The 25813-nt window shown below is 47.3% G+C and overlaps 2 protein-coding genes across 3 annotated transcripts; both read left to right on the top strand.

The window, feature by feature from the left end:
- The first annotated feature begins 1712 nt into the window (after positions 1-1712).
- Positions 1713-7603, top strand: LOC112900050. 2 transcript variants are annotated; one of them, XM_025968770.1, is made up of 6 exons: positions 1713-2040; positions 3887-4013; positions 4387-4463; positions 4598-6355; positions 6529-6715; positions 6798-7603. In XM_025968770.1, exons 2-6 carry the CDS (start codon positions 3941-3943, stop codon positions 7499-7501), a joined length of 2799 nt encoding a protein of 932 aa, XP_025824555.1. In that variant the 5' UTR covers positions 1713-2040; positions 3887-3940; the 3' UTR covers positions 7502-7603. The 2 variants fall into 2 exon arrangements, with proteins under 2 accessions (XP_025824555.1, XP_025824556.1); XM_025968771.1 differs by lacking the exon at positions 1713-2040 and adding an exon at positions 2113-3808.
- Positions 7604-9048: 1445 nt separating this feature from the next.
- On the top strand, positions 9049-10075 carry LOC112900772. The gene is made up of 3 exons (XM_025969574.1): positions 9049-9069; positions 9179-9796; positions 9940-10075. Exons 1-3 carry the CDS (start codon positions 9049-9051, stop codon positions 9949-9951), a joined length of 651 nt encoding a protein of 216 aa, XP_025825359.1. The 3' UTR covers positions 9952-10075.
- The last annotated feature ends 15738 nt before the right edge of the window (positions 10076-25813 follow it).

Genomic DNA, 25813 nt, shown 5'->3' with positions numbered 1-25813 from the left:
ATGGGTCATTCTATTTGCCCAGAACATGCTTCGTCCGTGTAACCAGAGATGGCGTCGCTCCATTGATGGCGACACAATCGTTTTTTTTTATTATTTTTGGCTTCAACGCATATGCATGTGCACATTTCACTTGAGAAGAATGTGGACAGTGGACACACTAGCAGCCTGTCCTGGGCATGCACGTAACCGGGGGTTGTCGTTTCAGAATTCGCGAATTTGAAATTATGCAGTTTTGGATGTCTTCGGTGAAACCTACGGTTAGAGATGGTAATGGATCATAGTTCTAATATTTTTTTCATAGTCCAACTCAAGTTACTTGCAGTTTATGTCCGCATAACTCCGCATGTGATGGGTTTATGGTTTTAGAAACTTTACAATTATATGCATTTAAGATCTTTCATTTCGTTGATAGAGATGCATGCCCTGCTCATGCCATTTTTAGATATAGTAGCCGTCTACTGTCCACAAAATGACGAAATCACGTAAGCTAAAAGCCAATAATTGAATATAAACCATGGGTCTCGATATCTATATAAGGGGCTTTGTTTTTTTTCTGTTGACAAGCATGCTTAAATGGAATATAATAACTAATATGGGTAGTGAATAAATCCAATCCGTCTCTTGTCCTTTTATTCCTATTTTTATATAACCACTAACTTCATCCTTCAGGAACTTAAATAGATATCACTAGATAACACCATATGACTATGATATCGCTAGTAGATTCTTATGCTTAAACAAAGTAGAGCTTTGCTCCTTCAATTTTTAAATTATGCATCAACTGATACACACCTCTAATCGTACAACATTATATGGCTAATTGAGTAGTTCTCTTCCTGGACATCCCAATCCATTATTTTATTTATTAATCAGTCTTTATATTGAGGTACAAATTAAAACGGTGACAAATTTTGGAACGCGTGGGACAACACTCTGAGTACATTATTACATTGGATCTTCGAATGGAATCATCAAAATGAGCAATAAGATTTCTTGATTCACAATAGCATGAAATATTTGTATAAGACCAGTCTCGGCGGGGTTTTATAAGAGTTTCATGGGCATTAAATTTTGCTGATGTGGCAGGATCATTATGAAGAAAAAGAAGGGAGAGTTTCATGAGATGAGAGAGGAGTTTCATCCTCATGATATTCAGCTAGCTCAGTTACCAAATTTTTAATCTTGATAGCTGTGCAATGAAATCATAAATTGAGACTAGCTTAAGATGTAAATTAATAGTGATGATATGCCAAACGCAAACCCTTGTTAGCAATGCTCCAATTTTTTTTTTTTGAAAAGTTGCAATGCTCCAAAAATGGAGCGGTGAATAATATTAGAATCCTTTAGGAAGTGAATGGTGACGTATAAACATACCCGCATCCCAAAACAAATGCCTACAATGCTACTACTTTTTAAGCCAATGATTCAGTCTTTTCTCTCTTTTTTGCCAACAAAAAAAATGGAGAGGTACAATCGCTATCACACGATACGTTTGCGTGTACATTGCAGGAAGCTATTATTGAATAAACAACCGCCGTAGTCCGTAGACTACACAAACCCCATACGATTAGCGACATGCCACGCCTGATCGTACAGTGCTCCTTTATTCATGCCCCCTCTTCTTCCTTGCAGCTGAGTTCAGCCGCCCGTGCACTCTTCATCCATCCATCCATCCCACCCTCACGCTCACCCGCCGCCCGTCATCATCACGACTTTTCGGGTCTGGTTTTCGTTTTTCCCGCACGCACGCACGCAGCGCACGCGACGCGGCCCACGAGGTGCGAGCCTGCGAGGGGAGGAGAGTGGTGTAGTGGAGGGAGTGGTGTGGTGGACACCCGAACGAAGCAAAGCAAGGCGGAGGGAGGGGAGAAGAGAAACGAAACGCGAAGCGAGCGGGGGCGGGGAAGAAACAACAAGGAACAGCTCCATTCCACGCACGCGAGCTGGGGCTGGGCGGAGATCGATCGACCCCCATTCCACCAACCTCCCACCCACCGCGTCGCTTTGCGCGGCGCTCGCCGCCGCCCAGTCCCCCCGCAGGTGAGCGCCTCCGAATTCCGCCCGTTGCTCCCTCCCCCACTCCGTTCTTCTTTCTATCTATCCCGGGAAAACGGGCGATGCTGGTGGCTGGGAAACTCCCATGTTTTTCTTTTCCCTGTTGAGGAATTCGTGCCCTTTTTTTTGTTAGATCTGTTTTCCTCCTTCTTATCCGGTTCCAGTCCGTGTTCGCCCTGCTGAATTCGTTCTTTCGAGTGTGGGATGCGCGGCCTCACCGGCATTCCGTCGGGGGGCAATCGCAATCCTGCTTCGTCGGTGTGCCCGCGGTTTAAAGCTGCATTTGGTGGCGGTTCAGCCTGCGAATTCGGGGGGCCAATCTCCGCGCAAAAGTAGAACCTAAGGATCTGAGCCGAGTTTATGGTTCGCCGGGCCCGAATTTCCCTCGCTGCCGGCGTAAAAGCGCCACTTTTGCCAGCTCCTCCCGTCCCTTTCCGCTCCCGCGCCCGAGAATTTATTGCTTGAACGCGCGTCCCGTCCGCCAGTCCTGCAATTCGCGATGCCCCTCTGAGGCTCTGACGAGCGACCAGGCCCGGACGCAGCCTTTGCAGTTTAAATCCTCGAGCTAGTTACCTGCAAGATTCCCTCCCCCTCTGGCCGTGCAATGTCTCTGCAATTCTGCATCGCCCGCCTCTGAACTGTGAACTCCCGCCTCCGTAGCCCGTGCGGTTGCTCGTTTTCGTGCCTCTCGGTTGCCAGATAGAATTGGGATGTTTTAGCTGCGTTTTCTGCTTGGAAAGTTTCGAGTTCTTGGTGTTTCTCTCCTTCCCTGCAAGAGCTGCAGGCTTCGGTAAGTGGTTTCCTTTTGCTTTTGCTTTCGGCTTCAGAGTTCGTTTGGACTTGAGCATACGTCTCATTGGTTTTTCAGTTTTCTATTTACTTTGTTGTTGTACGTCTTCGCTTTTATCATCGTCCCTCTTTCTCTTCCCACCGACTAAATTCGCTGAGAAGAAAATTGGGTCTTAAAAAATGTGCGACTGAAAGATTCCTTTGCAGCCCCATATGCACCATCTCGTTACTCTCACTGTCGCCGCTGCATAGTTCTGTAGTTGTCGATACCTGTTTCGCGTTTTTGTTCACTTTTCTTTAATTTTCTTCTAGGTACATGCATCTGATTAAGTTAACAGCTCGAGCTTTGGTTTGCATATTCCATGGAGCACAAAGCTGAGTGCCTTTAACCTTCCCTCACCTCTGAGGTGTGAGGTTTAGTTTACCTGTTTATCTGTCCCAAAAGTGCAGCCTTTTAAAGGCTTTCCGTGCTGAAAGATTCCTTTTGATCGTAATCATAGATTTGTACTAATTTGTTCAGCCCTGTGCATTAGCTTTATGTTACCTCCTGATCTTTGCTACATTCCACTTTTCCATCTTGCCTGGTGTTGCTCTGTCCCCATCGTTTCATTTCGTTGGGCGTGCCGGCTAACTTCCTTTTGCTTTTTTAAACAACCACAGGGCCATGAACTGTGCTTCTCATGCACAATATTGCCTACTATTGCCTGCAAAAGCCCAGCCTTAGGAATGTGTGTGCTGATTTTTTTCTGAAAGGACAGCATCTTGCTACAGCAATATACTCTGACCTTGTGCCCAAGTTCAAATTTAAGGCTTGAAAATATTCAAAACTCGAGACTTCAGATGCTGAGACACCCAAGGCTCTTCAAACTTTGGTTGCCTATATATCCACACGCCAGTGGATGGTAACCAGCTAACTGTTACGCTCCTGTGTTTTATTTAGACTTATAGGCTTTCTGGGGCTCAGGTACAAGCTAGTTGGTAGCGTTTCATTTTCTTCATGTCCTCATACTTATGCCTTTTTTGCCATAACTAATGTTTTCAGGACTCTATCAATGTTGCTGTGCTCTAAGGCAGCCTTTATGATCAGAAGAAGGCAATGATCAACTTGTTCGACCTCAGCGCTGGGATTTCTAGCTCGAACATGCTCACCGATCGACCTCGAAGAGATGGTACACAAATTTCTTCCACTTTGTGTTTGTATTGCAATTGTTGAATGCAATGCTCCAGTAGACTTGATCTTACCTATCTTCCCTGATTGTGATAAATAATAAGATGCAAGCATTTGCAATTGGCCTAGGACAAATGTTTCCGATTTCCTCTTTCGTATGGGACTAGATGGCACTGGTGTCATGTGGACAATGATTCCTTTGCACGATGTTTGCCATTTTCCCTCTAGACGATGACATGCTTTACTTGTCTTTTCCTCTTCTCTTTCCCTTCTTAGATTAATAGAACTCGAATGTTCTCTTGCTCCTTTTTTTGAATCTTGCAAGTACTGATCTCAAAATTGAAATTTATGTATCTTTTGCTTTGATATTTCAGGTTCTCCATCTTGTAGAAGCAGGCAAGATGTCAAGAGAACCGTTGATCCTGCTAAAGTTTATGCAGAGGATAAACTAGTAAGTATCATGCCATGTATTTACTGGCTCAAACTTCTCTAGGCAATTTTCTATTAAATGTGCGGTAGGCAAGAGCGTACTGAATTTCAATGTAGTAGTACATTATCTGTGTTTTAATAAGAATATTTCTGCAGGGAGCTAGTAACTGGAGCTCATCAAGCAATAGATCAAATGCATCTCCACTGAATGTTGTATTAGCAAAGGAGAAGTCCAAGGAATTGGAGTCGAAGAAGAAGCCACCAAGTGTCGTTGCCAGATTAATGGGACTTGAAGATGATCTACCTGGTCAAGAGGCAACATTACAATCTGCTAGAAGAAACTTGAAGAAAAGACACTTAAATGGCAATTCAGCAGAAAGTAAGAGTACCCATCAACATCAAGAGCAGTACAATTCCATTATGACAACACGGGACATACACATAGGACACACAGAAACTGTTCAGTTTAAGGATGTCTATGAAGTCAGTCAAGAACCATTAAGAACATACCATCTTCAGGACCAAACTTTTCCTAGTGGAACATCTTCCAGGAGCAAGAGGGACATAAGGATGGAAATTGTTCGTCAGAAGTTCATGGAAGCAAAGCGCCTTGCTACAAATGAGAAACTCCTACATTCAAAGGAGTTTCAAGATGCTCTTGAGGTTCTCAGTTCAAATAGAGATTTGTTTCTTAAGTTTCTTGAGGAACCAAACTCTACTTTCTCAGAGCAGCTGGCTGGACTTCACAGAAGCCCATCACCACCTCAGACAAAGCGTATTACTGTGTTGAAACCAAAAAGATCTGTTGAGAATGAAGGCAGAAGGGAAATCAGAACACAGAGATTAAATGAAGAAAATGAACACGTGATGCCATGGACTCACCGAAGATCTCATTCAGCAGAAGTAATGTTCTCCCAGCCAACTAAGATTGTGGTGCTGAAGCCTAGTCCTGGAAAGCCTAGTAGAACAATGGCCAAGCTAACACCCAAAGCAGCCACAGCTCAACTGACTGAGCAGATAGATTTTATTGGAGGTTTAGAAGATGACAATTACCTACCAGATAGTCTACATCGGCGGGATGAGTCATTACTATCCTCTGTATACTCTAATGGGTATGGTGGAGATGAAAGCTCTTTCAGCAGATCAGAAGTTTACTACATCGATGAAGAAGACGGTAACCTAAGTGATTCCGAGATAGTTAGTCCAGTATCGCGGCATTCATGGGATCACATCAAAAGATATAACAGTCCTTACTCAGGCTCATCTTTTAGCAGAACGTCACGGTCACCTGAGTCATCCGTGATCAGGGAAGCCAAAAAACGGCTTTCTGAAAGATGGGCATCGGTAGCATATAATGAGATCAACCAAGAACAGATGCAACTACCGAGAAGCTCAAGCACTTTGGGAGAGATGCTCTCCCTTCGAGGAGCCAAGAAAGAAGTTGGTCGGATGGGTTCTGTTACAAGTAGTCAGCCATGTGATGCAGAAAATGAGCTGACCTTGCAAGCTTCCTGTAAATCTATCGTTACAGAGAATGAAGGAGATAGGCAGAGCTCCCCAAAGAATCTAGCAAGGTCAAAATCTGTTCCAGTGTCATCATCAATGTTTGATAACATAGCACAAAACGACCCATCATCCAATTCTGAAGGCTGTAAAACACCAAACGTGGCTACAAGGTCAGATAAAGGAAAGCCATCATTCAAAGGGAGAGTTTCGAGTTTTTTCTTCCCTAAAAGTAAAAGGCAGTCAAAAGAGAAAATGACCCTATCTACTAGTTCTGATGAGAAGGTTGAAGTCACTTGTTTGGGCAGCATGAAACCAGAAGCTGCTCAAAATATTGGCGCTGATGAAAATGTGTCATTTCATGAGGGCGAAGATGATAGTTTGACTACTCAAACAATCTGTTCTTCAAAAGTATGCACTTATCTCAAATTATTATTATATGTCCTTACTGTTCTTTCTGTTGTTGTGTTGATCGTTGCTGCAATAATTTTCTGTTGCTATCACTTTATGACCTCTTAATTTTTTTCCTTGATGATTTTCCTTGTTCTCCACTTCCATTGTCCTGATGATGAGGCATACTGCAGGATATTCTTTCCATAGAAACTCCTATTTCTTCTGTCTGTCCAAGTGGACATCTTGATGGATTGAGAGGTGGATGTCTGAATGGTAGCCGTGATGAGCCTAGTCCTACTTCAGTTCTTGATGCGTCATTCGAAGATAACAACATTAATGAATCTGAATCGTCAAGAAGCATTACTTGTGAGAATGAGAGTAAGTCTTACTTCCTCTGACTCGTGAGTTTGCTATTGTTTCCTTGTTTGTATACTAAATGCCTCTTCTATCATATCTTTAGGAATTGCCTTACGATCTGATGCAATTGAATCTGTCACACGCTCATTATCATGGGAGGATATGAACTCTCCTTCATCTTTACTTGGTATGACAAAGTTAACCCCTCCCTCCAGGGTGGGAAATGATGAACTAGAATGTGTTGCCTTTGTACAAAGGATTGTATCATCTGCTGGGTTAGGCGATCTGCAGTTGGGTATGGTCTTCACTGGCTGGTACTTGCCTGATTGCCCTCTGGATCCTGCATTGTGTGACAAGTTACTGGACCGGAAGGAGGAGGCTGCCAAGTCGAGGGAGCGAAGGTCGAACCAAAAGCTTCTTTTTGATTATGCAAACATGACCTTAGTTGAGATTGGCCAGGACACCTTACTACGCGCCTATCCGTGGAGTCATGTGTGGTCAATGGCCAGGAAGGAGACCCTATCTCTAGGTTTGGTTGAGGTAGTACCACGCCATATGAGGGATTGGCTCAATGGATCAGGGAAGTTTGCAGTGAACGAGAACGAAGATGCAGGAACAATACTGGACAGAATTATGGAACAGGAGGTGGAAGGAAGAGGCTGGGTGAAGTCCATGAGATCGGAATTGGATGAGATCACAGAGTTGATTGCAGGGGAGGCGCTGGAGGAACTACTAGAAGAAACCGTGGATGATCTTGCAATTTGTTCTCCACAGCAAGAGATGTCAATGACAATACCGAATCTGTAGGAAGCAATTGCTTTGTGTATGAAACTGCTCTTAAAATTATTGGGCTGAAAAAAACTCTTGAGCATCCTCATATCTTGTATGTATGTTCACATAGTTGCCGCTGCATATGCCCGTAGCGCATTACACTGCAGATTGTGGAACTCCAATCGGCTAAAATCTTCCTAACCGTGCTGTTCTGTAGCCTGTAGGGAACCTACCGAAAAAAAATAAAAATCAAACGCCCATATTAGTGGATGACAAAACCTTTGGGCCTTGGTAGCGTAGTTGATGCAAAAATGATGGCATCAGTGATTTTCTATTCTTTCGGGAAAGGTAACAGATTGCAAGTCCCATCACCCATGTGGCTTTGACTTTAAACTACAGGTACAGGAGAACACTGCTCCATATGGAGTATGTTTTAGCAGATAGTATAATACATGGTGCTGTCATTTAGCGCCATCTTGTTGTCCTGAACTGTCAATCTGAAACACAAATAAGAAAATAATTTCTCAGTCAACCATTCTAACGTCTTATCTGGTTCAGTGTATTAAATTTTGAAGGTGGACTAAGAATAATGTAAAGCACTTGTCTGGTTTGTAGATTCTTCAGTTCTTGAGATTTTTTCTATTTCAGGTTACATCATGTGGTATCAGCTTAGACGCTTAGTTTAAACCTGGGAGCATTGTTTATTTCCTATGGGGATAGACATGGTCGCATGGCCCTTGCTGTCCTGTTGTGCTACAATCCATGAACCATGCTACAGCAACAGTCTGGGTGTTCACATCCTGAAACCAGCTGACATTGTCTAGGTTCCCATGCCCGTGAATTCGGTGCGGATCCATGCAGACGGATGCTGCCAAAGGAGAAAGGCCTGTTCCTGGAGCTGTAAACCTGCCAAAGACTCTGCATGCACCTGAGATCCATATCATGCTAAAATGATAGCCTGATGTCTTGTTCTCTTCTCGTTGTTGTTTCCTGCCGTGTCTGTCGTCACATCTGGTGATAGGGATGCTGGAAATTTTGTTGGGCAATAATCTCAGAGGTCAGATCTCATCGGGACGTGGATATGTTTAGGTCTTTCATGGCTGAATGTTGATGGGGTAGTACTTGCAACTGGGGCGCGTGAACTTCGTGCGTTCCAGCGCTCTGAACTCCTACAGAAGAGACTCTTCATGATGGACTTGTTTGTTTCAGAGACTTGTAGATGATCGTTGAATGTCCTTTAGGGGGGCAATTCCGTATTTACCATTGTGCAAAAAAAATTACAATCCTTATTACCATTGATGTTTAAATAACTCGTGGTAACTAGGAGTCTGTACAAAAGTGCAATGAAAGGACAAAATTTATCCATCTCTTTTCCCTTTTTTTTGAAACTGTATAAGCTTTTTTCAAAATTTAAAAGTGCTGTTGATGAGTTGAGTTGCAGACGGATGACGGATGAGAGAGGAGCAATGGGAATAGTACTGTTGGGCTGGGCCCACTGCCTGTGCTGGACCTCCGCAACACGGGACCTCAGAAACTTAACAGTAAGCTAGCTGTGGGCTGGCAGATTTTGGCCCACAGGGCCAATGATCAGCCCAGCGAGCAGTGTCTGTTGTCTCCTCATTAGGGCCGGCTTTCGAGTTTCTTTCGTACCGGAGCAATCTGTTCCGATCCGGTCGTCTTCGTCTGCGTAAGCCAGCGCCATCAAACCTGCAGAGGTCAAACGAGGAGAGCAGAGACTGGGGATCCATAGGCGATGAGAAACCCACGCACCCCTCCCTGCGGCCGCCGCCTGCTCACGGCTACCCTCCCCACGACGCCGCGCCGCCGGCTAGCTGGGTCCTCCTCGACCTGGACGCCTACGTCGCCGACCGGGAGAACGCCACTTCCGCGTGGGGCACGATGAGCAACGGCAAGGCGATCCGGGTCACCTTCTGCACCGCGGCCCCTCCGCTCGTCTCCTACATCTGCGTCTGGAGCCCTGACGCCGAGATCGCCATGGAGCCGACCGTCGAGGCCGCGGAGTCCGACCTCATCTTCCTCAGCGTCTTTCTTCGCGGTCGCCGCGACCAAGGCGAGTACTTCGTCTACAAGGCTGCCGGCAGCAAGGGGCCCTCGCTGCGGCGGCTCCAGGACCCCGAACCCTGCTGGCCTGAGCGCTACAATTTCACTCTCCTCGCCCACCGGGACACTGGCTGCCCACACGCGGACGGCGACAACGACGACCACTACTACATCGCCGCGCTGAATCAGTTCAGACGCAGTGGCCCTGGGGGCTTCAAGCTATGGCTCTTCAACTCCATGGATGGGAAATGGAGCACCACACCTGTTTCGGTAGGCGACATCTTCTGCCACATCACCTCCAAGAAAGTGTTACCGTGCCGTACCGGAAATGCCGGTACATTTTCATTCTAATAGTATTAAAATTATTCTTAAACAACGTACCACGTTCTACGTTGCTCCATCCATTGATTCAGGAACTTGTGTGACTGACTCCAAGACGATCGCGCTCGGAGGGGGTGGTTTGCTGAGCTTCGTTGACCCCTGGCGGCGCATCATCGTCTGCGACGTGCTTGGCCGCAAACCTGCACGCTACCTGCAGCTTCCCCCGCCTCCCATCAGACATGACAAGTTCCATGATGAGCCTCTGCTTGACCGGGATATTCACTACAGGAAAACGGCAAACTTCCGACGGCCAAAATAAACTTTCGACGGCCCCGTCGGAAGTTACTTAACTTCCGACGGCCACCGAGACAGCCGTCGGAAGTTAATTAACTTCCGATGGCCGGACAGCGAGCCGTGTCCGGCCATCGGAAGTTAAGTTGCACGCCGTTACCCCCCCCGGCCGGGCTCGCGTTATCTCCAGCTATCCCTTTGTTTCCCCAAATCTATCTCTATCTCAGCTCCCGCCCCCGCGCCGCCGCCCGTCCCAGCCGCCGCCCGGCCGCGCCGCCGTCTGCGCCGCCCCTAGCCTCGTTCGCGCCCGCGCCACCGTCCGCGCCGCCCCAGGCCCCGTCCGCCCCGCGCGCCCGTCCGCGCCGCCTCGGGCCCCGTCCGCGCCCGCGCGCGCGCCGCCGCCTCCGCCCCCGGGCCGCGCGGCCGCCCGGCCTCCCGCGCCGCCGCCCGTCCGCGCCGCCCCCGGGCCGCCCGCCGCGCCGACGCCCGTCCGCGCCGCCCCCCATGCCCGCGCGCGCGCCGCCCGTCCGCCACCGCCCATCCTCGCCCGCGCGCGCCGCCGCCCGTCCGCGCCCGCGCGCGCCACCGCCTCCGCCCCCGGGCCGCGCGGCCGCCCGGCCTCCCGCGCCGCCGCCCGTCTGCGCCGCCCCCCGCGCCGCCCGGCCTCCCGCGCCACCCATCCCCGCCGCCGTCCGTGCCGCGCTGCCGCCCGTCCCCGCCGCCCCCCGGGCCGCGCCGCCGCCCGTTCCCGCCGCCGCCTGGCCACGCCGCCGTCCGTGCCGCGCGGCCGCCCGTCCGCGCCGCCGCCCGTTCCCGCGGCCGCCCGGCCGCGCCGCCGTCCGTGCCGCGCCGCCCCCCGAGCCGCGCCGCCGCCCGGCCCCGTCGCCGCCCGGCCCCCCGCCGCCCGGCCGCTCCGCCCGGCCCGTCGCCGCCCAACCCCCCGCCGTCCAGGTTAGTGCAGTACCGTCGGAAGTTAAATAAAATATTGTATTTGATATGCATATTATAGTGATTAAACACTAATCGCTTAAGTTTAGTAACTAAAACTTTATAATTATGATATATCTAATTTAAAATTAATCGCTCAAGATAACTATATTCTAACTTTGCAATTATTTAACTTAAAGTATGGGTGAGGATCAACGATGGATGTACGAAGATTGGCCTAATTTGTCAGATAAATGGATAGCTAATACGGAGGAATTTGTTAAGCGTGCTTTTGCTATGTCAAAGAATGGAAATGATGTGAGATGCCCATGTAGCCGTTGTCGTATTTGTCATTGTCAGACTAGGAAAGTTTTGTCCTCACATCTGATAAAGTATGGTTTCATGGCTAACTATGAGGTGTGGGTGTATCACGGTGAAGCTTTACCTCCTTAGAATGCACCAGAAGTCCCAATACCATTAGAAGTAGCGACATCACCATAAGTTCTAAGTAATGATAATGGAGAGTATGATAGAATGGATGAGATGCTTCGTGATTTAGGGGAAGATATGGAGCTCTCATCCGAGACTGAGGATCCACCCACGTCGGAGGCTAAAAATTTTTCGAGCTCCTTAAAGCTTCAGAAGAGTCGTTGCACGAGCACACAAAAGTAACTGTCCTTGCTTTCGTGACTCGACTCATGGCTATTAAGTCCAAATTCATATTATCTCACAATTGTTACAATATGATCTTGAATTTGATTGGTGATATACTTCCGGCAAATCACAAGATGTCTAAAGATGTCGACCTTAATAAGTCAAGGAAATGTTGTCAGGTATGGTACAAAAAGATAGATGTTTGTCCAAATAACTTATGCTGTTTTGGAAAAATGATATAGATTTGAAGAAGTGTCGACAATGTCAAGAATCGAGGTTCGTGGAGGCGCAGAATGTTGTAAGTATCTAGGCCCTTAAGGTATGTTTCGGTGATTAATGACAACCATTAATGTGACTAATGAGTTTGTGCAGCTTTATAGATCATCATTGCTCATTTGGTTATATATCAAAAGAGGCCCCTAATTTTCATTATTCAAAAAGGCGATCTCGGCATTCAACTCTATAACATGTCAAGACTAAGGATCTTTCTAGTCCTAAGTGTCATAAGGTTGAGAAGGACACTTAGGTTAGTATAGGTTTTGTAGTTTTGTAGTGATCGCACTATTAAGAGGGGTTTAGGCTTAGTAACTTGAGCATGGACATGGTCATTTGAAAATGGATGCACACAATGGTCACTCAGGTTTCTAGAAGCTCAAATAAGTGGTTCTCAACTTATATCTCAAGAATATTTGGAATTCGTTCAAGACTCAAGTCAGAACAGGCAAAATCAGAAAAATCCTATTCACCGGTTTAACCGACGCTTGAAGTTTTATATACATCGGTTAAACAAGGTCAGCAGAGTTTGACAAGTCTATTCACCGGTTCAACCGATGATATTTAAAAAGGGACATCGGTGCAGTTGTCCAGAGACTCGGTTTTCAGTTGATCAGTGGACAAATTGACTCACCGGTTAAACCGACGCTATTTGAAATTTGACGTCGGTGCAATTGTCCAGTGACTTGGTATTTCTGTTGATCAAAGGATGATTACACTCACCGGTTAAACCGATGCAACGACGGTTAATCTGCCCAAGCTGTAACGGCTAGTTTTCTGAAGTGGCAGTTTACATTCACCGGTTAAACCGACGATGGCTATTGGAGGGACGTCGGATTAACCGGCGCTACGCAGTTTTCTGGCAGCTTTTTCTCCAACGGCTCTATTCGTGTGAGCTGCCCATATATACCCCTCCAATGGGTCATTTTACTACTCTTGACACCAGGCAACATCCAAACACACATACTATAGTCAAGAGCCACCTTGAGCTTCAACATTTCATACACTTGTTCATTCAATCATTCAAGAAGCAAGATTAAGGACTTGAGTAGAGAGAAGCTTGTGTGCATCCATTCTTGGTGATTGGGTTCTTGCTCAAGTGAAGGCCTTAGCTTGTTACTCTTGGTGATTGGCATCACCTAGGCGATCTTGGTGATCGAGGTGATTCTCGCGGAGCTTGCCAAGGATTGTGGAAGCCCGGAGAAAAGATTTGTACGTGGCTTGATCTCCACCACACCGGGATGGTGAACGGAGACTCTTAGTGAGCGCCCTCGTCTTGGTGACTTGGGAGGTGACAATACTCTTTGTGAGTGTCACAACGTGGACTAGGGGTGTGTGCCAACACATCGATACCACGGGAAAAAATCCGGTTGTCCCTTGTCCACTTTACTTATTTCAAGCATTATCTTTCATGCAATTCCTTCATGTGCTTGATTTAGGGATCACTAGTTAGCTCTACCTTGCTAGGCTTTATCTCTTTTCATCTTGACTAGCTTGTGTAGGTTGTTTAGTTATCCGGTTGGTGAATTGGTGCCTTTCTAGTTTTTGCATAGGTTAAGGTTGTTTAATCTTGTTTTAGAAATTTGAAAAGGCCCAATTCACCCCCCCCTCTTGGTCCATCGATCCTTTCAATTGGTATCAGAGCCTCGTTGCTCATTTGGATCATTAGGCTTCACCGCCTAGAGCTATGGCCAAGATGGGTGGTTCGCCGCCTCACTTCGAGGGCAAGAACTTTGCCTATTGGAAAGTTCGCATGGCCGCATACCTTGATGCGATTGCCCCCGAAGTGTGGTTGGCAACTAAAGTCGGATTCACCGGAGAACCCACCCCCGACCAATTAAAATGGAATGCTAGAGCTAGAAATGCAATTTTCGAAGCTATTAGTGAGGAGGTCTTTGCTAGAGTTAATGGCATGGACCTAGCAAGTGATATTTGGAAGGAGCTCATTGAAATACATGAAGGTTCCACCAAAGTTCGTGAACAAAAATATCACTTGTTTAGAGCTAAGTATGATTCCTTCAAAATGCTAGCTCATGAAAATTGCAATGACATGTATTCTCGCTTGAATGTCATTGTCAAGGACATTAATGCACTTGAAATATCCAAAATTGACAGTGCATCCATCAACCGCAAGATCCTCATGCTACTCCCGAAGCCCAAGTATAACATTATCAATGCTATGCTTCAAAAGGAGGATCTCGCCGCAATGGAAGTTGGAGAACTTGTGGGGGAAATCCGCGCTCATGAGATGAGCATTCTTGGTATGACCGAAGAGCCAACTTCAAGCAAGTCAATTGCTCTAAAGACCAAGACAAACAAATCCCGCAAGCTCAAGATGGTCAAACAAGACTCAAGCTCAAGCAATGAAGAAGATGATCACCATGAGAGCTCATCCGATGTTGAAGATGATGGAGAACTTGCTCTCATGATGAGAAAGTTCACACGCTTGAATGAGAAGATCAACAAGAAAGGCTTCAATTTTGACTCCAAGAAGGGAATGTTCCGGCCAATGGATGTCAAAAACAAGATTTGCTACAATTGTGGCGAAAAAGGACACATCCGTCCAAATTGCCCCAAGCCGGACAAAAGAAGCAAGGACAACAAGAGCAAGCATCGCCATGATTCAAGCGATGATGAAGAAGAGGAGAGTAAGAACAAAAACAAGAGATTTGGGAAGAAGAAGACCCATGACAAGAAGACCAAGCTCTTCCCAAAGAAGAAAGGGCACACCAAGAAAAGTTTCTTGGTGGAGAAACAAGAATGGGTGACCGATGTCTCATCAAGCGAAGACTCAAGTGATGAAGAAGACATTGTCACCATCGCCCTCACCAATGAAGAACCTTCTCTACCTCCGCCTCCTATGTGCCTCATGGCAAAAGGTAACACCAAGGTATGTGAGGTAGATAGTGAAGATGATAGTGATGGAGAGCTTGACCCTAATGAATTTACTAACCTCATCAATGAGTATACATCCGTCATCAAGAGGGAAAAGGGCAAAGTTAAAGTTCTTGAGAGCACTCATGCTAAGTTAGAGCTTGCCCACTCCGACTTACTTAGTAAGTACAATGACTTGCTCAAAAAGCACAATGAGTCACTTGTACTTGCTAAGCAAGTTGAAGAGAGCCACAAAAAGCTTAAACAAGAGCATAGGGAGTTGGCTCACAAGTATCAAGAACTCGAATTTGCTTATGAAGTAATTGACCCAAATCTTGAGAAAGTTGTTCTTGAAAAGGTCAATGCTTCTACTTCATGTGATGACCTACTCATTGATGCATATGCCACTAATGTTGTGCCCAAGCTTGCCTCTCCTAGGGAAAAGGAATTGATGGATCAAGTGGCAAGCCTCAAGAGTAGTGTGGAGAAACTCTCAAGGGGAGAATACATCCACAAGGAGATTCTCTTCAACAATGCCCGTGACTATGGTAAGAGAGGTCTTGGTTCATTTCCGGAGCCAAACATGGCTACAACTCCCTCTCCGGAGATCAAGACAAGCTTCATCAAGGAAGTTGGTTCATATTGCCAACATTGCCAAGTCACCGGGCACCACACTAGGGAGTGCACCTTACCATCACGTCCTCTTCCTAAATTACCCAAGAATTATTCATCAATGTTTCAAGATAATCATTTTCTCTTGAGTAAAGTGAAGGGCAAGGTGAAGGCCAAGTTTATTGGCAAAATTGCTAAGGAGTCAAAGAAGAAGCTCCCCAAGCAACTTTGGGTCCCAAAAGCTCTTGTCACACATGTGCAAGGCCCAAAGCTTGTTTGGGTTCCGAAAACTCAAAAATAAATTCTCATGTGTGTAGGTGAACTACAAAGCCGGTGGAAAACATTGGGTACTTGATAGCGGTTGCTCTCAACACATGACCGGCAATGATAGCATGTTCACCTCACTTGAAGACCCCGGCGATCATGAACATGTCACCTATGGTGATAACTCTAAGGGGAAAGTCTTAGGTTTGGGTAGAATTGCAATTTCAAAAGATTTATCCATTTCAAATGTTTTGTTTGTAGAAGCACTTAGTTTTAACCTCATCTCTATTGCACAATTGTGTGATCTTGGACTAACGTGTACCTTTGACAAGAATGGTGTTGTAGTGACTCATGAAAAAGACAAGTCATTGGTATTCACGGGGTTTAGGCATGGCAATATCTATTTGGTGGATTTCTCTTCAAAGCAAACAAGCACCATGACTTGCCTCTTCACCAAGTCGTCTCTTGGGTGGCTTTGGCATAGAAGAATTGCTCATATTGGCATGAGCAACCTCAAGAAAGCCCACAAGAGAGGGATGATCACCGGCATAAAGGACGTCACTTTTGACAAGAACAAGCTATGCAAAGCGTGTCAAGCCGGAAAGCAAGTTGCAACTCATCATCCTATCAAGACGATGTTGTCTACCTCCAAGCCGCTCGAGCTACTACACATGGATCTCTTTGGTCCAACTTCATACAAGAGCATTGGTGGTAACCTCTATTGCCTAGTAATTGTTGATGATTTTTCACGCTACACTTGGGTCATGTTTCTAGGCGATAAGGGTGAAACTCCGGAAATCTTCAAGACATTTGCAAGAAAAGCTCAAAGGGAATACAATTCCCCAATCGTGAAGATTCGGAGTGACAACGGCACCGAGTTCAAAAATATGAAGATTGAAGAATGGTGCGATGAAGAAGGAGTCAAACATGAGTTTTCCGCCACCTACACGCCTCAACAAAATGGTGTGGTGGAAAGAAAGAACAAGACACTCATCACCCTAGCAAGAGCAATGTTGGATGATTATGGCACGTCCGAGAAGTTTTGGGCGGAAGCAATCAACACGGCGTGTCATGCATCCAACCGTGTGTATCCTCACCGACTCCTCAAGAAAACTCCATATGAGCTCATCACCGGGAGGAAACCAAATATATCATACTTTCGAGTCTTTGGTTGCAAATGCTTCATATATAAGAAGAAAAGGCTCGGTAAGTTTGAAAGTAGATGTGATGAAGGTTTCTTTCTTGGTTATGCATCAAACTCCAAAGCATATAGAGTATTCAATCAAACCTCCGGGTTAGTTGAAGAAACATGTGATGTGGAGTTTGATGAATCTAATGGCTCCCAAGAGGAGGTTGTTGGCTATGAGAATGTAGGGGATGAAGAGATTGAAGAAGCCTTAAAGAAGATGTCCATTGGGGATATCAAGCCGGAAGAGGTGCATGAAGACAATGATCAAGGGGGAGGACCTTCCTCATCTACACCAAGCACCTCCACGGCACCCCTAGTGGATGAAGATCAAGATAAAGTTGATCCACCACCTCAAGAAAATGTGTCAACGCCAACACCCCAAGTCCAAGAACAAGAAGAGGAAAGTGTTCCACCACAAGCACAAGTCACTCATGATCCACCCCAACAAGCATCCACGCAAATACCGCTAGTGAAGCATGGTCGCATCTCCAAGGATCATCCAATTGGTCAAATCATTGGTAGTCCTACCAAAGGAGTAAGAACTCGTTCTAAGCATGCTTCATTTTGCGAACATCACTCGTTTGTTTCTTGTATTGAACCCACTAGCATAGAGGAAGCCCTTGAGGACTCGGATTGGGTGATGGCCATGCAAGAAGAGTTGAACAATTTCACCCGCAATGAAGTATGGGTCCTCGAAGCTCCTCCAAAAGACAAGAATATCATCGGCACCAAGTGGGTCTTTCGAAACAAGCAAGATGAACATGGGGTGGTGGTACGCAACAAAGCAAGACTTGTGGCAAAAGGGTTTTCTCAAGTCGAAGGTTTGGATTTTGGTGAAACTTTTGCTCCGGTCGCAAGACTTGAAGCTATCCGCATTCTTCTTGCTTACTCTTCACATCATAATATTAAGTTATATCAAATGGATGTGAAAAGTGCGTTCTTAAATGGCTTTATTAACGAACTTGTTTATGTTGAGCAACCTCCCGGGTTTGAAGATCCGAGGAATCCTAATCATGTTTATAGGTTGCACAAGGCACTCTATGGGCTCAAACAAGCTCCAAGGGCTTGGTATGAGAGGCTTCGTGACTTCCTAATCATGCAAGGCTTCAAGATCGGGAGGGTGGACATCACCTTGTTCACAAAAGACGTCAACGGGGATCTTTTCATTTGTCAAATTTATGTTGACGATATTATCTTTGGCTCAACTAATGATTTACTAAGCCATGAGTTTGCTACCATGATGTCTAGGGAATTTGAGATGTCCATGATTGGCGAATTGACCTTCTTCCTTGGTTTTCAAGTCAAACAAATGAAGGAAGGGACATTCATTTATCAAGAAAAATATACTAAAGATATCTTGAAGAAGTTCAAGATGGATGAATGTAAGCCAATCAAGACACCCATGGCAACCAATGGGCATCTCGACTTGGATGTGGACGGTAAACCTGTTGATCAATCCCTCTATCGTTCAATGATAGGGTCTTTGCTTTATCTTACCGCATCTAGGCCCGATATAATGTTTAGTGTGTGCTTGTGTGCCCGTTTTCAAGCTAATCCTAAGGAATCACATCTTTCTGCTGTGAATAGGATCCTTCGGTATCTCAAGCACACTCCTAGCATAGGCTTGTGGTACCCCAAAGGCGCTAGTTTAGATCTCTTGGGATACTCGGATTCGGATTTTGCCGGAAGCCGTGTCGATCGCAAGAGTACCTCCGGGGGTTGCCACTTGCTTGGGCGTTCTCTAGTTTCTTGGTCAAGTAAGAAGCAGAATTCCGTGGCTTTGTCCACCGCGGAAGCGGAATATATAGCTGCCGGTGCGTGTTGTGCCCAAATTCTATATATGAAGCAAACCCTTTTGGACTTTGGTGTGAAACTAGGAAGAATTCCACTCCTTTGTGACAATGAAAGTGCCGTAAAAATTGCCAAGAATCCGGTTCAACACTCTCGCACAAAGCACATTGATATTCGCCATCACTTCTTGCGTGATCACGAAGCCAAGGGGGACATTTCCCTTCAAGGTGTGAGATCCGAGGAGCAATTGGCGGATATTTTCACAAAACCTTTAGACGAGAGTACCTTTGTTAGGCTAAGAAATGAGCTTAATGTATTAGATGCGGCAAACGTCATGTAAGTTGCCATGTCATATAGAAAAATGCATACATATAGGACACTTGTCTAACCATGGTAAGATAGTGGTGAGCAAGGGTTTAGCTAGAGGTGGTGGTCCACTTGTTTTCCTCTAGGCTTGTAGAAAGGCTCATCATGATGAAGCTTTCCGTGGGATCAAACTTGACAAGTAGATCTTAAATTCTCGCTATGCATTTCTTGTCATATAGTTGTGCATCTCATGTCTACCTTTCTTTCGCATGTGTTTGTAATTTGCATTATCATTGCATGCGTAAAGGTCACAAAGGAGATCACTTGATGAAAATAAGACTTGTTTTACGTGCAAGATCTTAATTCATGAGAAGTGAAAAGAATAAAGTGTTAGGTGCGTTATTGCCTAGTGAGCAATGTCATTGTGAGTTTGAAGCTTTCCTCCTTCAATATTCCTATGACATGGCTCATACATTTTAAATTGACACTTTGTCTCTCTTGCGACTTATCCTTAATTTTGAAAAGGAAAACTATTTAAAGTTATTAAGCTATCCTATTTTGAGGGGTAAAGTCGCCTATGCAAGTCCATTAACTTGAGTTTAGTTGAATCTTATAAGTTCATTGGACTTAGCATAGAAAAGTGAGCTGAGAGAGGGTTTTTGGGTTCACCGGTTAAACCGACGTTCAATGGATCTATACCCATCGGTTTAACCGGCGTTACTAAGTGTCAGCCACAGCTCAGTCACTTCAGGCGTTCAACCGGCGTATACAAAGTTTGCAGCATCGGATCAACCGATGAATAGAACACCGATCTGACCTGAAAATCAACTGGTATTTGCTTCGTTCAACCGACGAGTTCACTTTTCAGATCATCGGTTCAACCGGCGTACAGATGCAGATTTGGCAGAGTTTCTGGTAAACTACACCGACGCAAATCAACCGGCGTTCAAAACCTAAGCGTCGGATCAACCGGCGATAAGAATTTCTGCGGGGTCCACATGTCATATTTCTCTCCTGACCGGCCACGACGCTTCACGCACTCTCTTTTTCCCGCTCGACCTCTCGCCTTCGCCCTAGCTCCCGCCGCCAGCCGCCGCCACTCGCCGTCCGTACGCCGCCGCATTCCCGCGCCCGCACCCGCGCGCTCTCGCTCTCGCCGCCACCGTCTTCCGCGCCGCCGCCGCTTGCGCCCGCGCCGTCTGTGCACCTTCCGCTCCGCCGCCCGCCGCACTCCCGCGCTGCCGCCGCCGCTGTCCACCGCGCGCCCAGCCGCCGCCGCCGCTGTCCGCCCGTGCGTTACTGCGCCGCCGCCACAGCCACAGCACCGCTCACAACCGCCCGTTCCCGTGCTCGCCGTCTCACCCGCGTGCATTGCTTCCCCTTCACCGCTCGTGCGCATCACATTTCCCTCGCCATCGCCATTTCCACTGTTCTGCACCACCCGCGTGTCACCACGCCGCTCGCACACCACCGCGCCGCCGCATTCCTGTTTCTGTCAGTTGTCGAAATGGGTCGTGACAAAAGGAAAGGAAAGGAGATCGTAGTTGAGGAGCCCGCGCGCAAGCGGACTCGCGCAGCGAGAGAGGCCGAGAGGGCCGAGATGGTGGCTAAGGCCGCCGAGGAGCAGGCGTCGGGACGTGCTCGTCCGTTCGCGATCAGAGATCCGACAGCCAGGGGGAGAGGCAGAGGCAGAGGCAGAGGGATGGGCAGAGTACGAGGTGCCAGGGCCACCAGAGCCGTGACAGCAGCAGCAGCAGAGTCTGGGTCAGATCAGTCAGTCTCAGCGGCAGAGTCCGATTCAGATACAGAGACAGCACAGTCCGAGCAGTCACAGGGGCAGGACACTCAGTCACCAGCTCTACGACGTTCTGGCCGCACCCGGCAGACGTCCCCCGGAGAGCAGTCTTCACCAGCGACCGAGCGTCGCACTGGACCGAGGACGCGAGGAGGTCACCAGCCACAGGAGCCTCGCAGGTCCACAGCAGCAGCAGCAGCAGCTAGACGAGCCGAGGCCCTAGCGGCCGAGCGCGCAGTGTTCCGCATGGACACTGTCGTGCGTCTGGAGCCAGGTGTACTGCTCCAGAACTTGACCAAGGCCAATGCGGCGAAGGTCAAGAGGCTCAGGTGGAGTGTTCAGGAGGAGGAGTGGTTTCCCGTGACACGAGACAGCCGGGTCGATCGTAGATTCTGGACGCTCCTTCAGGCCAGTTTCTACGAGACCTACCAGAGGCGGGGCCACAGGATATTTCCGCACAGAGTATTGGACTGGGTTTCACTGAGGACAGCAGCAGGAGGAGCAGATGTCCGCGAGCACTTTGAGCACTTCAGAGGTCTGCCCAGGTTACTCTCTATTGAGAGGAACAGATACATTGAGGACTGGGTCAGAGTTTTCTACGCCACTGCTTGGATAGCCCCAGAGCGCAGAGCTGTACACTTCATGTTTGGGGGGCAGGTATTTGGATTGTCCAGAGCGACACTTGCTGGGATACTTGGAGTTGACCTTGTTGACGTCTCTCTGCACGAGATGGTATATGGAGATGCAGATCCTCCGCGCAGAGCCATGATTGGCGGAATAGCACCTTCTCACGAGGCTATCTCACAGTGCTTCCGCCAGCCCTTCCCGGCTTCTTACGCCCGTGTCCCCAGCTTGCTGACCCCTGAGGCCTACGCAGTTCACATGGCACTCCGGAGGACTTTGCTCCCGAGGAGTGGCTACCCAGAGGGGTTCACAGGTCTGCAGCAGCTGCTTCTACTGCACATCCTCACTCACGAGCCATTCGACATTGTTGATTTTATTCTGGCAGAGATTGAGGATGTCATCACTGATGGGATGGGGGTCGTGCGTCAGTTTCCTTATGCTCACTGGATCAGTTTCATTTGCTCCATGATAGTACCAGCTGAGTCACCCGTCAGTGCAGTCTACCGGCAGGACGAGGTCCCCTGGTTTCCTGTCTACAGACCGACAGCACCTTCGGACCGGAGGAGAGGCAGGCAGGCAGATCGTGCTGCCATGGCACGTTTGTCACCGGAGGTACAGGCCCGAGTGGCCCAGGAGGACGAGGCATTACTTGCTGCAGAGGCACAGCTTCCCGGAGGAGATGATGAGATTCACTGGTCAGACCTAGAGTCAGACTCCTCCGAGGATGAGGAGTACTTCCCTGCACCTGCTCCAGCGAGTCACGATCACGAGGCAGGGGGGTCCGGAGAGCCAGCACCAGTGTCAGCTGCAGCTACCACAGTTTCCGAGTCACAGGTGTCTCAGCCGTCTGAGCTCACCGCACTTTTGCAGCAGCTGGTCACTCAGCAGAGAGAGGACCGCCGGGCACAGGAGGAGGCCAGGAGAGCCCATGAGGCACAGCTTGCACAGATCCAGAGGGAGGCCGCCCGAGAGCGAGCTGCTACTGAGGAGCGTTTCGTCGGTCTTATCGACAGAGTCTCTCAGAGGACGGACGCTCAGTTTCAGCAGATGCAGCAGGGCATGATGGCGATGTTCGGGATGATCTCACAGTTGTACTCTCACACCGGACTCGCCCCTCAGCAGCCAGCACAGTCAGGCCTTCAGGACGCCGGAGCACCACCACTTGCAGTTACACCTGCTCCGGCCTCCACTGCTCCAGCCTCTTCTGCGACCCCGGAGATCATGTTCTCACTGTCTGCACTTCTCGGGTCTGCGAGTCGTCCTCTCTTCTCTCCTCTGCCTGCGACCTCGCTCTTCCAGGAGTCACCTTCCGCAGTGCAGTCAGTTGGCCTCCCCGCAGTACCACAGCCACTACCTTCAGGGGGAGGCGGAGAGGTGTCCTTAGTCCAGCAGTCTTCACAGCCGGCAGCTTCAGCACTCACCACTTCAGATGTTGACACATCTTCTGCTGAGCCGGCTACCACTTCCACGGACCCTCTCCCAGGCAGTGCTAGCACCAGGGCTTCGACGACAGCCTCGACGACTGCCACACCTCCCGTCAGCTCAGCACCAGCCGGTCCTTCAGATCAGCAGCTACCAGCAGTCACTGAGGATCCTCCGTCTGACGACGACGACGATGATGATGACCCGGATCGCTTCCTCGCCGTCCCGCGGCACCCGGATCAGTAGACATCCTTCTTTTTGTGCTTTGATGCCAAAGGGGGAGAGGGAGTGAGAGTCAGGGGGAGGGTAGCACTAGAGAGAGCTCGATCTGACTTTTGATGTTTCTTATTGTATTATATTTGGTGTTAGTTCATGGATATGTACATTTGTCTTTTGAGACATGCTGAGCTTTTGAGACATATCTATGGATTTCATTTGAGCTCTTTTCGAGCTTGCTTGTGTTTATTCGCGCTTTATCTTTCTCGCTCTCTCATTATCTATACTTATGTTGTCATCAATCACCAAAAAGGGGGAGATTGTAAGTATCTAGGCCCTTAAGGTATGTTTCGGTGATTAATGACAACCATTAATGTGACTAATGAGTTTGTGCAGCTTTATAGATCATCATTGCTCATTTGGTTATATATCAAAAGAGGCCCCTAATTTTCATTATTCAAAAAGGCGATCTCGGCATTCAACTCTATAACATGTCAAGACTAAGGATCTTTCTAGTCCTAAGTGTCATAAGGTTGAGAAGGACACTTAGGTTAGTATAGGTTTTGTAGTTTTGTAGTGATCGCACTATTAAGAGGGGTTTAGGCTTAGTAACTTGAGCATGGACATGGTCATTTGAAAATGGATGCACACAATGGTCACTCAGGTTTCTAGAAGCTCAAATAAGTGGTTCTCAACTTATATCTCAAGAATATTTGGAATTCGTTCAAGACTCAAGTCAGAACAGGCAAAATCAGAAAAATCCTATTCACCGGTTTAACCGACGCTTGAAGTTTTATATACATCGGTTAAACAAGGTCAGCAGAGTTTGACAAGTCTATTCACCGGTTCAACCGATGATATTTAAAAAGGGACATCGGTGCAGTTGTCCAGAGACTCGGTTTTCAGTTGATCAGTGGACAAATTGACTCACCGGTTAAACCGACGCTATTTGAAATTTGACGTCGGTGCAATTGTCCAGTGACTTGGTATTTCTGTTGATCAAAGGATGATTACACTCACCGGTTAAACCGATGCAACGACGGTTAATCTGCCCAAGCTGTAACGGCTAGTTTTCTGAAGTGGCAGTTTACATTCACCGGTTAAACCGACGATGGCTATTGGAGGGACGTCGGATTAACCGGCGCTACGCAGTTTTCTGGCAGCTTTTTCTCCAACGGCTCTATTCGTGTGAGCTGCCCATATATACCCCTCCAATGGGTCATTTTACTACTCTTGACACCAGGCAACATCCAAACACACATACTATAGTCAAGAGCCACCTTGAGCTTCAACATTTCATACACTTGTTCATTCAATCATTCAAGAAGCAAGATTAAGGACTTGAGTAGAGAGAAGCTTGTGTGCATCCATTCTTGGTGATTGGGTTCTTGCTCAAGTGAAGGCCTTAGCTTGTTACTCTTGGTGATTGGCATCACCTAGGCGATCTTGGTGATCGAGGTGATTCTCGCGGAGCTTGCCAAGGATTGTGGAAGCCCGGAGAAAAGATTTGTACGTGGCTTGATCTCCACCACACCGGGATGGTGAACGGAGACTCTTAGTGAGCGCCCTCGTCTTGGTGACTTGGGAGGTGACAATACTCTTTGTGAGTGTCACAACGTGGACTAGGGGTGTGTGCCAACACATCGATACCACGGGAAAAAATCCGGTTGTCCCTTGTCCACTTTACTTATTTCAAGCATTATCTTTCATGCAATTCCTTCATGTGCTTGATTTAGGGATCACTAGTTAGCTCTACCTTGCTAGGCTTTATCTCTTTTCATCTTGACTAGCTTGTGTAGGTTGTTTAGTTATCCGGTTGGTGAATTGGTGCCTTTCTAGTTTTTGCATAGGTTAAGGTTGTTTAATCTTGTTTTAGAAATTTGAAAAGGCCCAATTCACCCCCCCCTCTTGGTCCATCGATCCTTTCAATGGTGAAAAGGTGACTACAGAGATAGCACAAAAGCAACTTCGCTACATGCCTCTTATGCCTCGGTTGAAGCGGTTATTTTTATCAAAGAATACTGCTAAGCACATGAGATGGCACAAAGAGAGGGTGCGTGCAAACCCAGAGTTGATGGTGCACCCGTCTGATACTGATGCATGGAAAGCTTTAGATGATTTTGATCCAAATTTTGCTAGTGATGCGAGAAATGTTCGGCTTGGTTTGGCGACAGATGGTTTCTCACCTTTTAATATGACTGCATCATCATATTCTTGTTGGCTGGTATTTGCTATTCCGTACAACCTTCCACCACATCTTTGCATGAAATATGATTATATGTTCTTGTGTCTTGTAATTCCTGGTTCGGAACATCCTGGAACATGACTTCATGTGATGATGCAACCTTTAATCGATGATCTAGATAAGTTGTGGCAAGGTGTTGAGGCATATGACTGTTACAAGAAACAAAGATTTACCCTTCGAGCTGCATTTCTATGGTCGATCCATGATTTCCCGGCATATGGTATATTTGCTGGCTGGAGCTGTCATGGACTTTTAACCTGTCCGATCTGTGGTAAAGATACAGACTGTTTCCGCCTTGAGTTCGGTGGTAAGATATGTTACTTTGATTGCCATAAACGCTTTTTGCCAGAGAATCATCCATTCAGATTTCAGAGGAACGCTTTCAGGAAGGATACTATTGTCACGAAGGGGCCACCGAAGCGTACGAGTGGAACAGAGATTCTAGCTATGTTGAAAGATTTAAAGATGAATACAGATGGAAAT

The sequence above is a fragment of the Panicum hallii genome, chromosome 7 (assembly GCF_002211085.1).
Source record: "Panicum hallii strain FIL2 chromosome 7, PHallii_v3.1, whole genome shotgun sequence".
Taxonomy (NCBI): Eukaryota; Viridiplantae; Streptophyta; class Magnoliopsida; order Poales; family Poaceae; genus Panicum; species Panicum hallii.
This window is presented reverse-complemented; position numbering and strand designations above follow the sequence as displayed.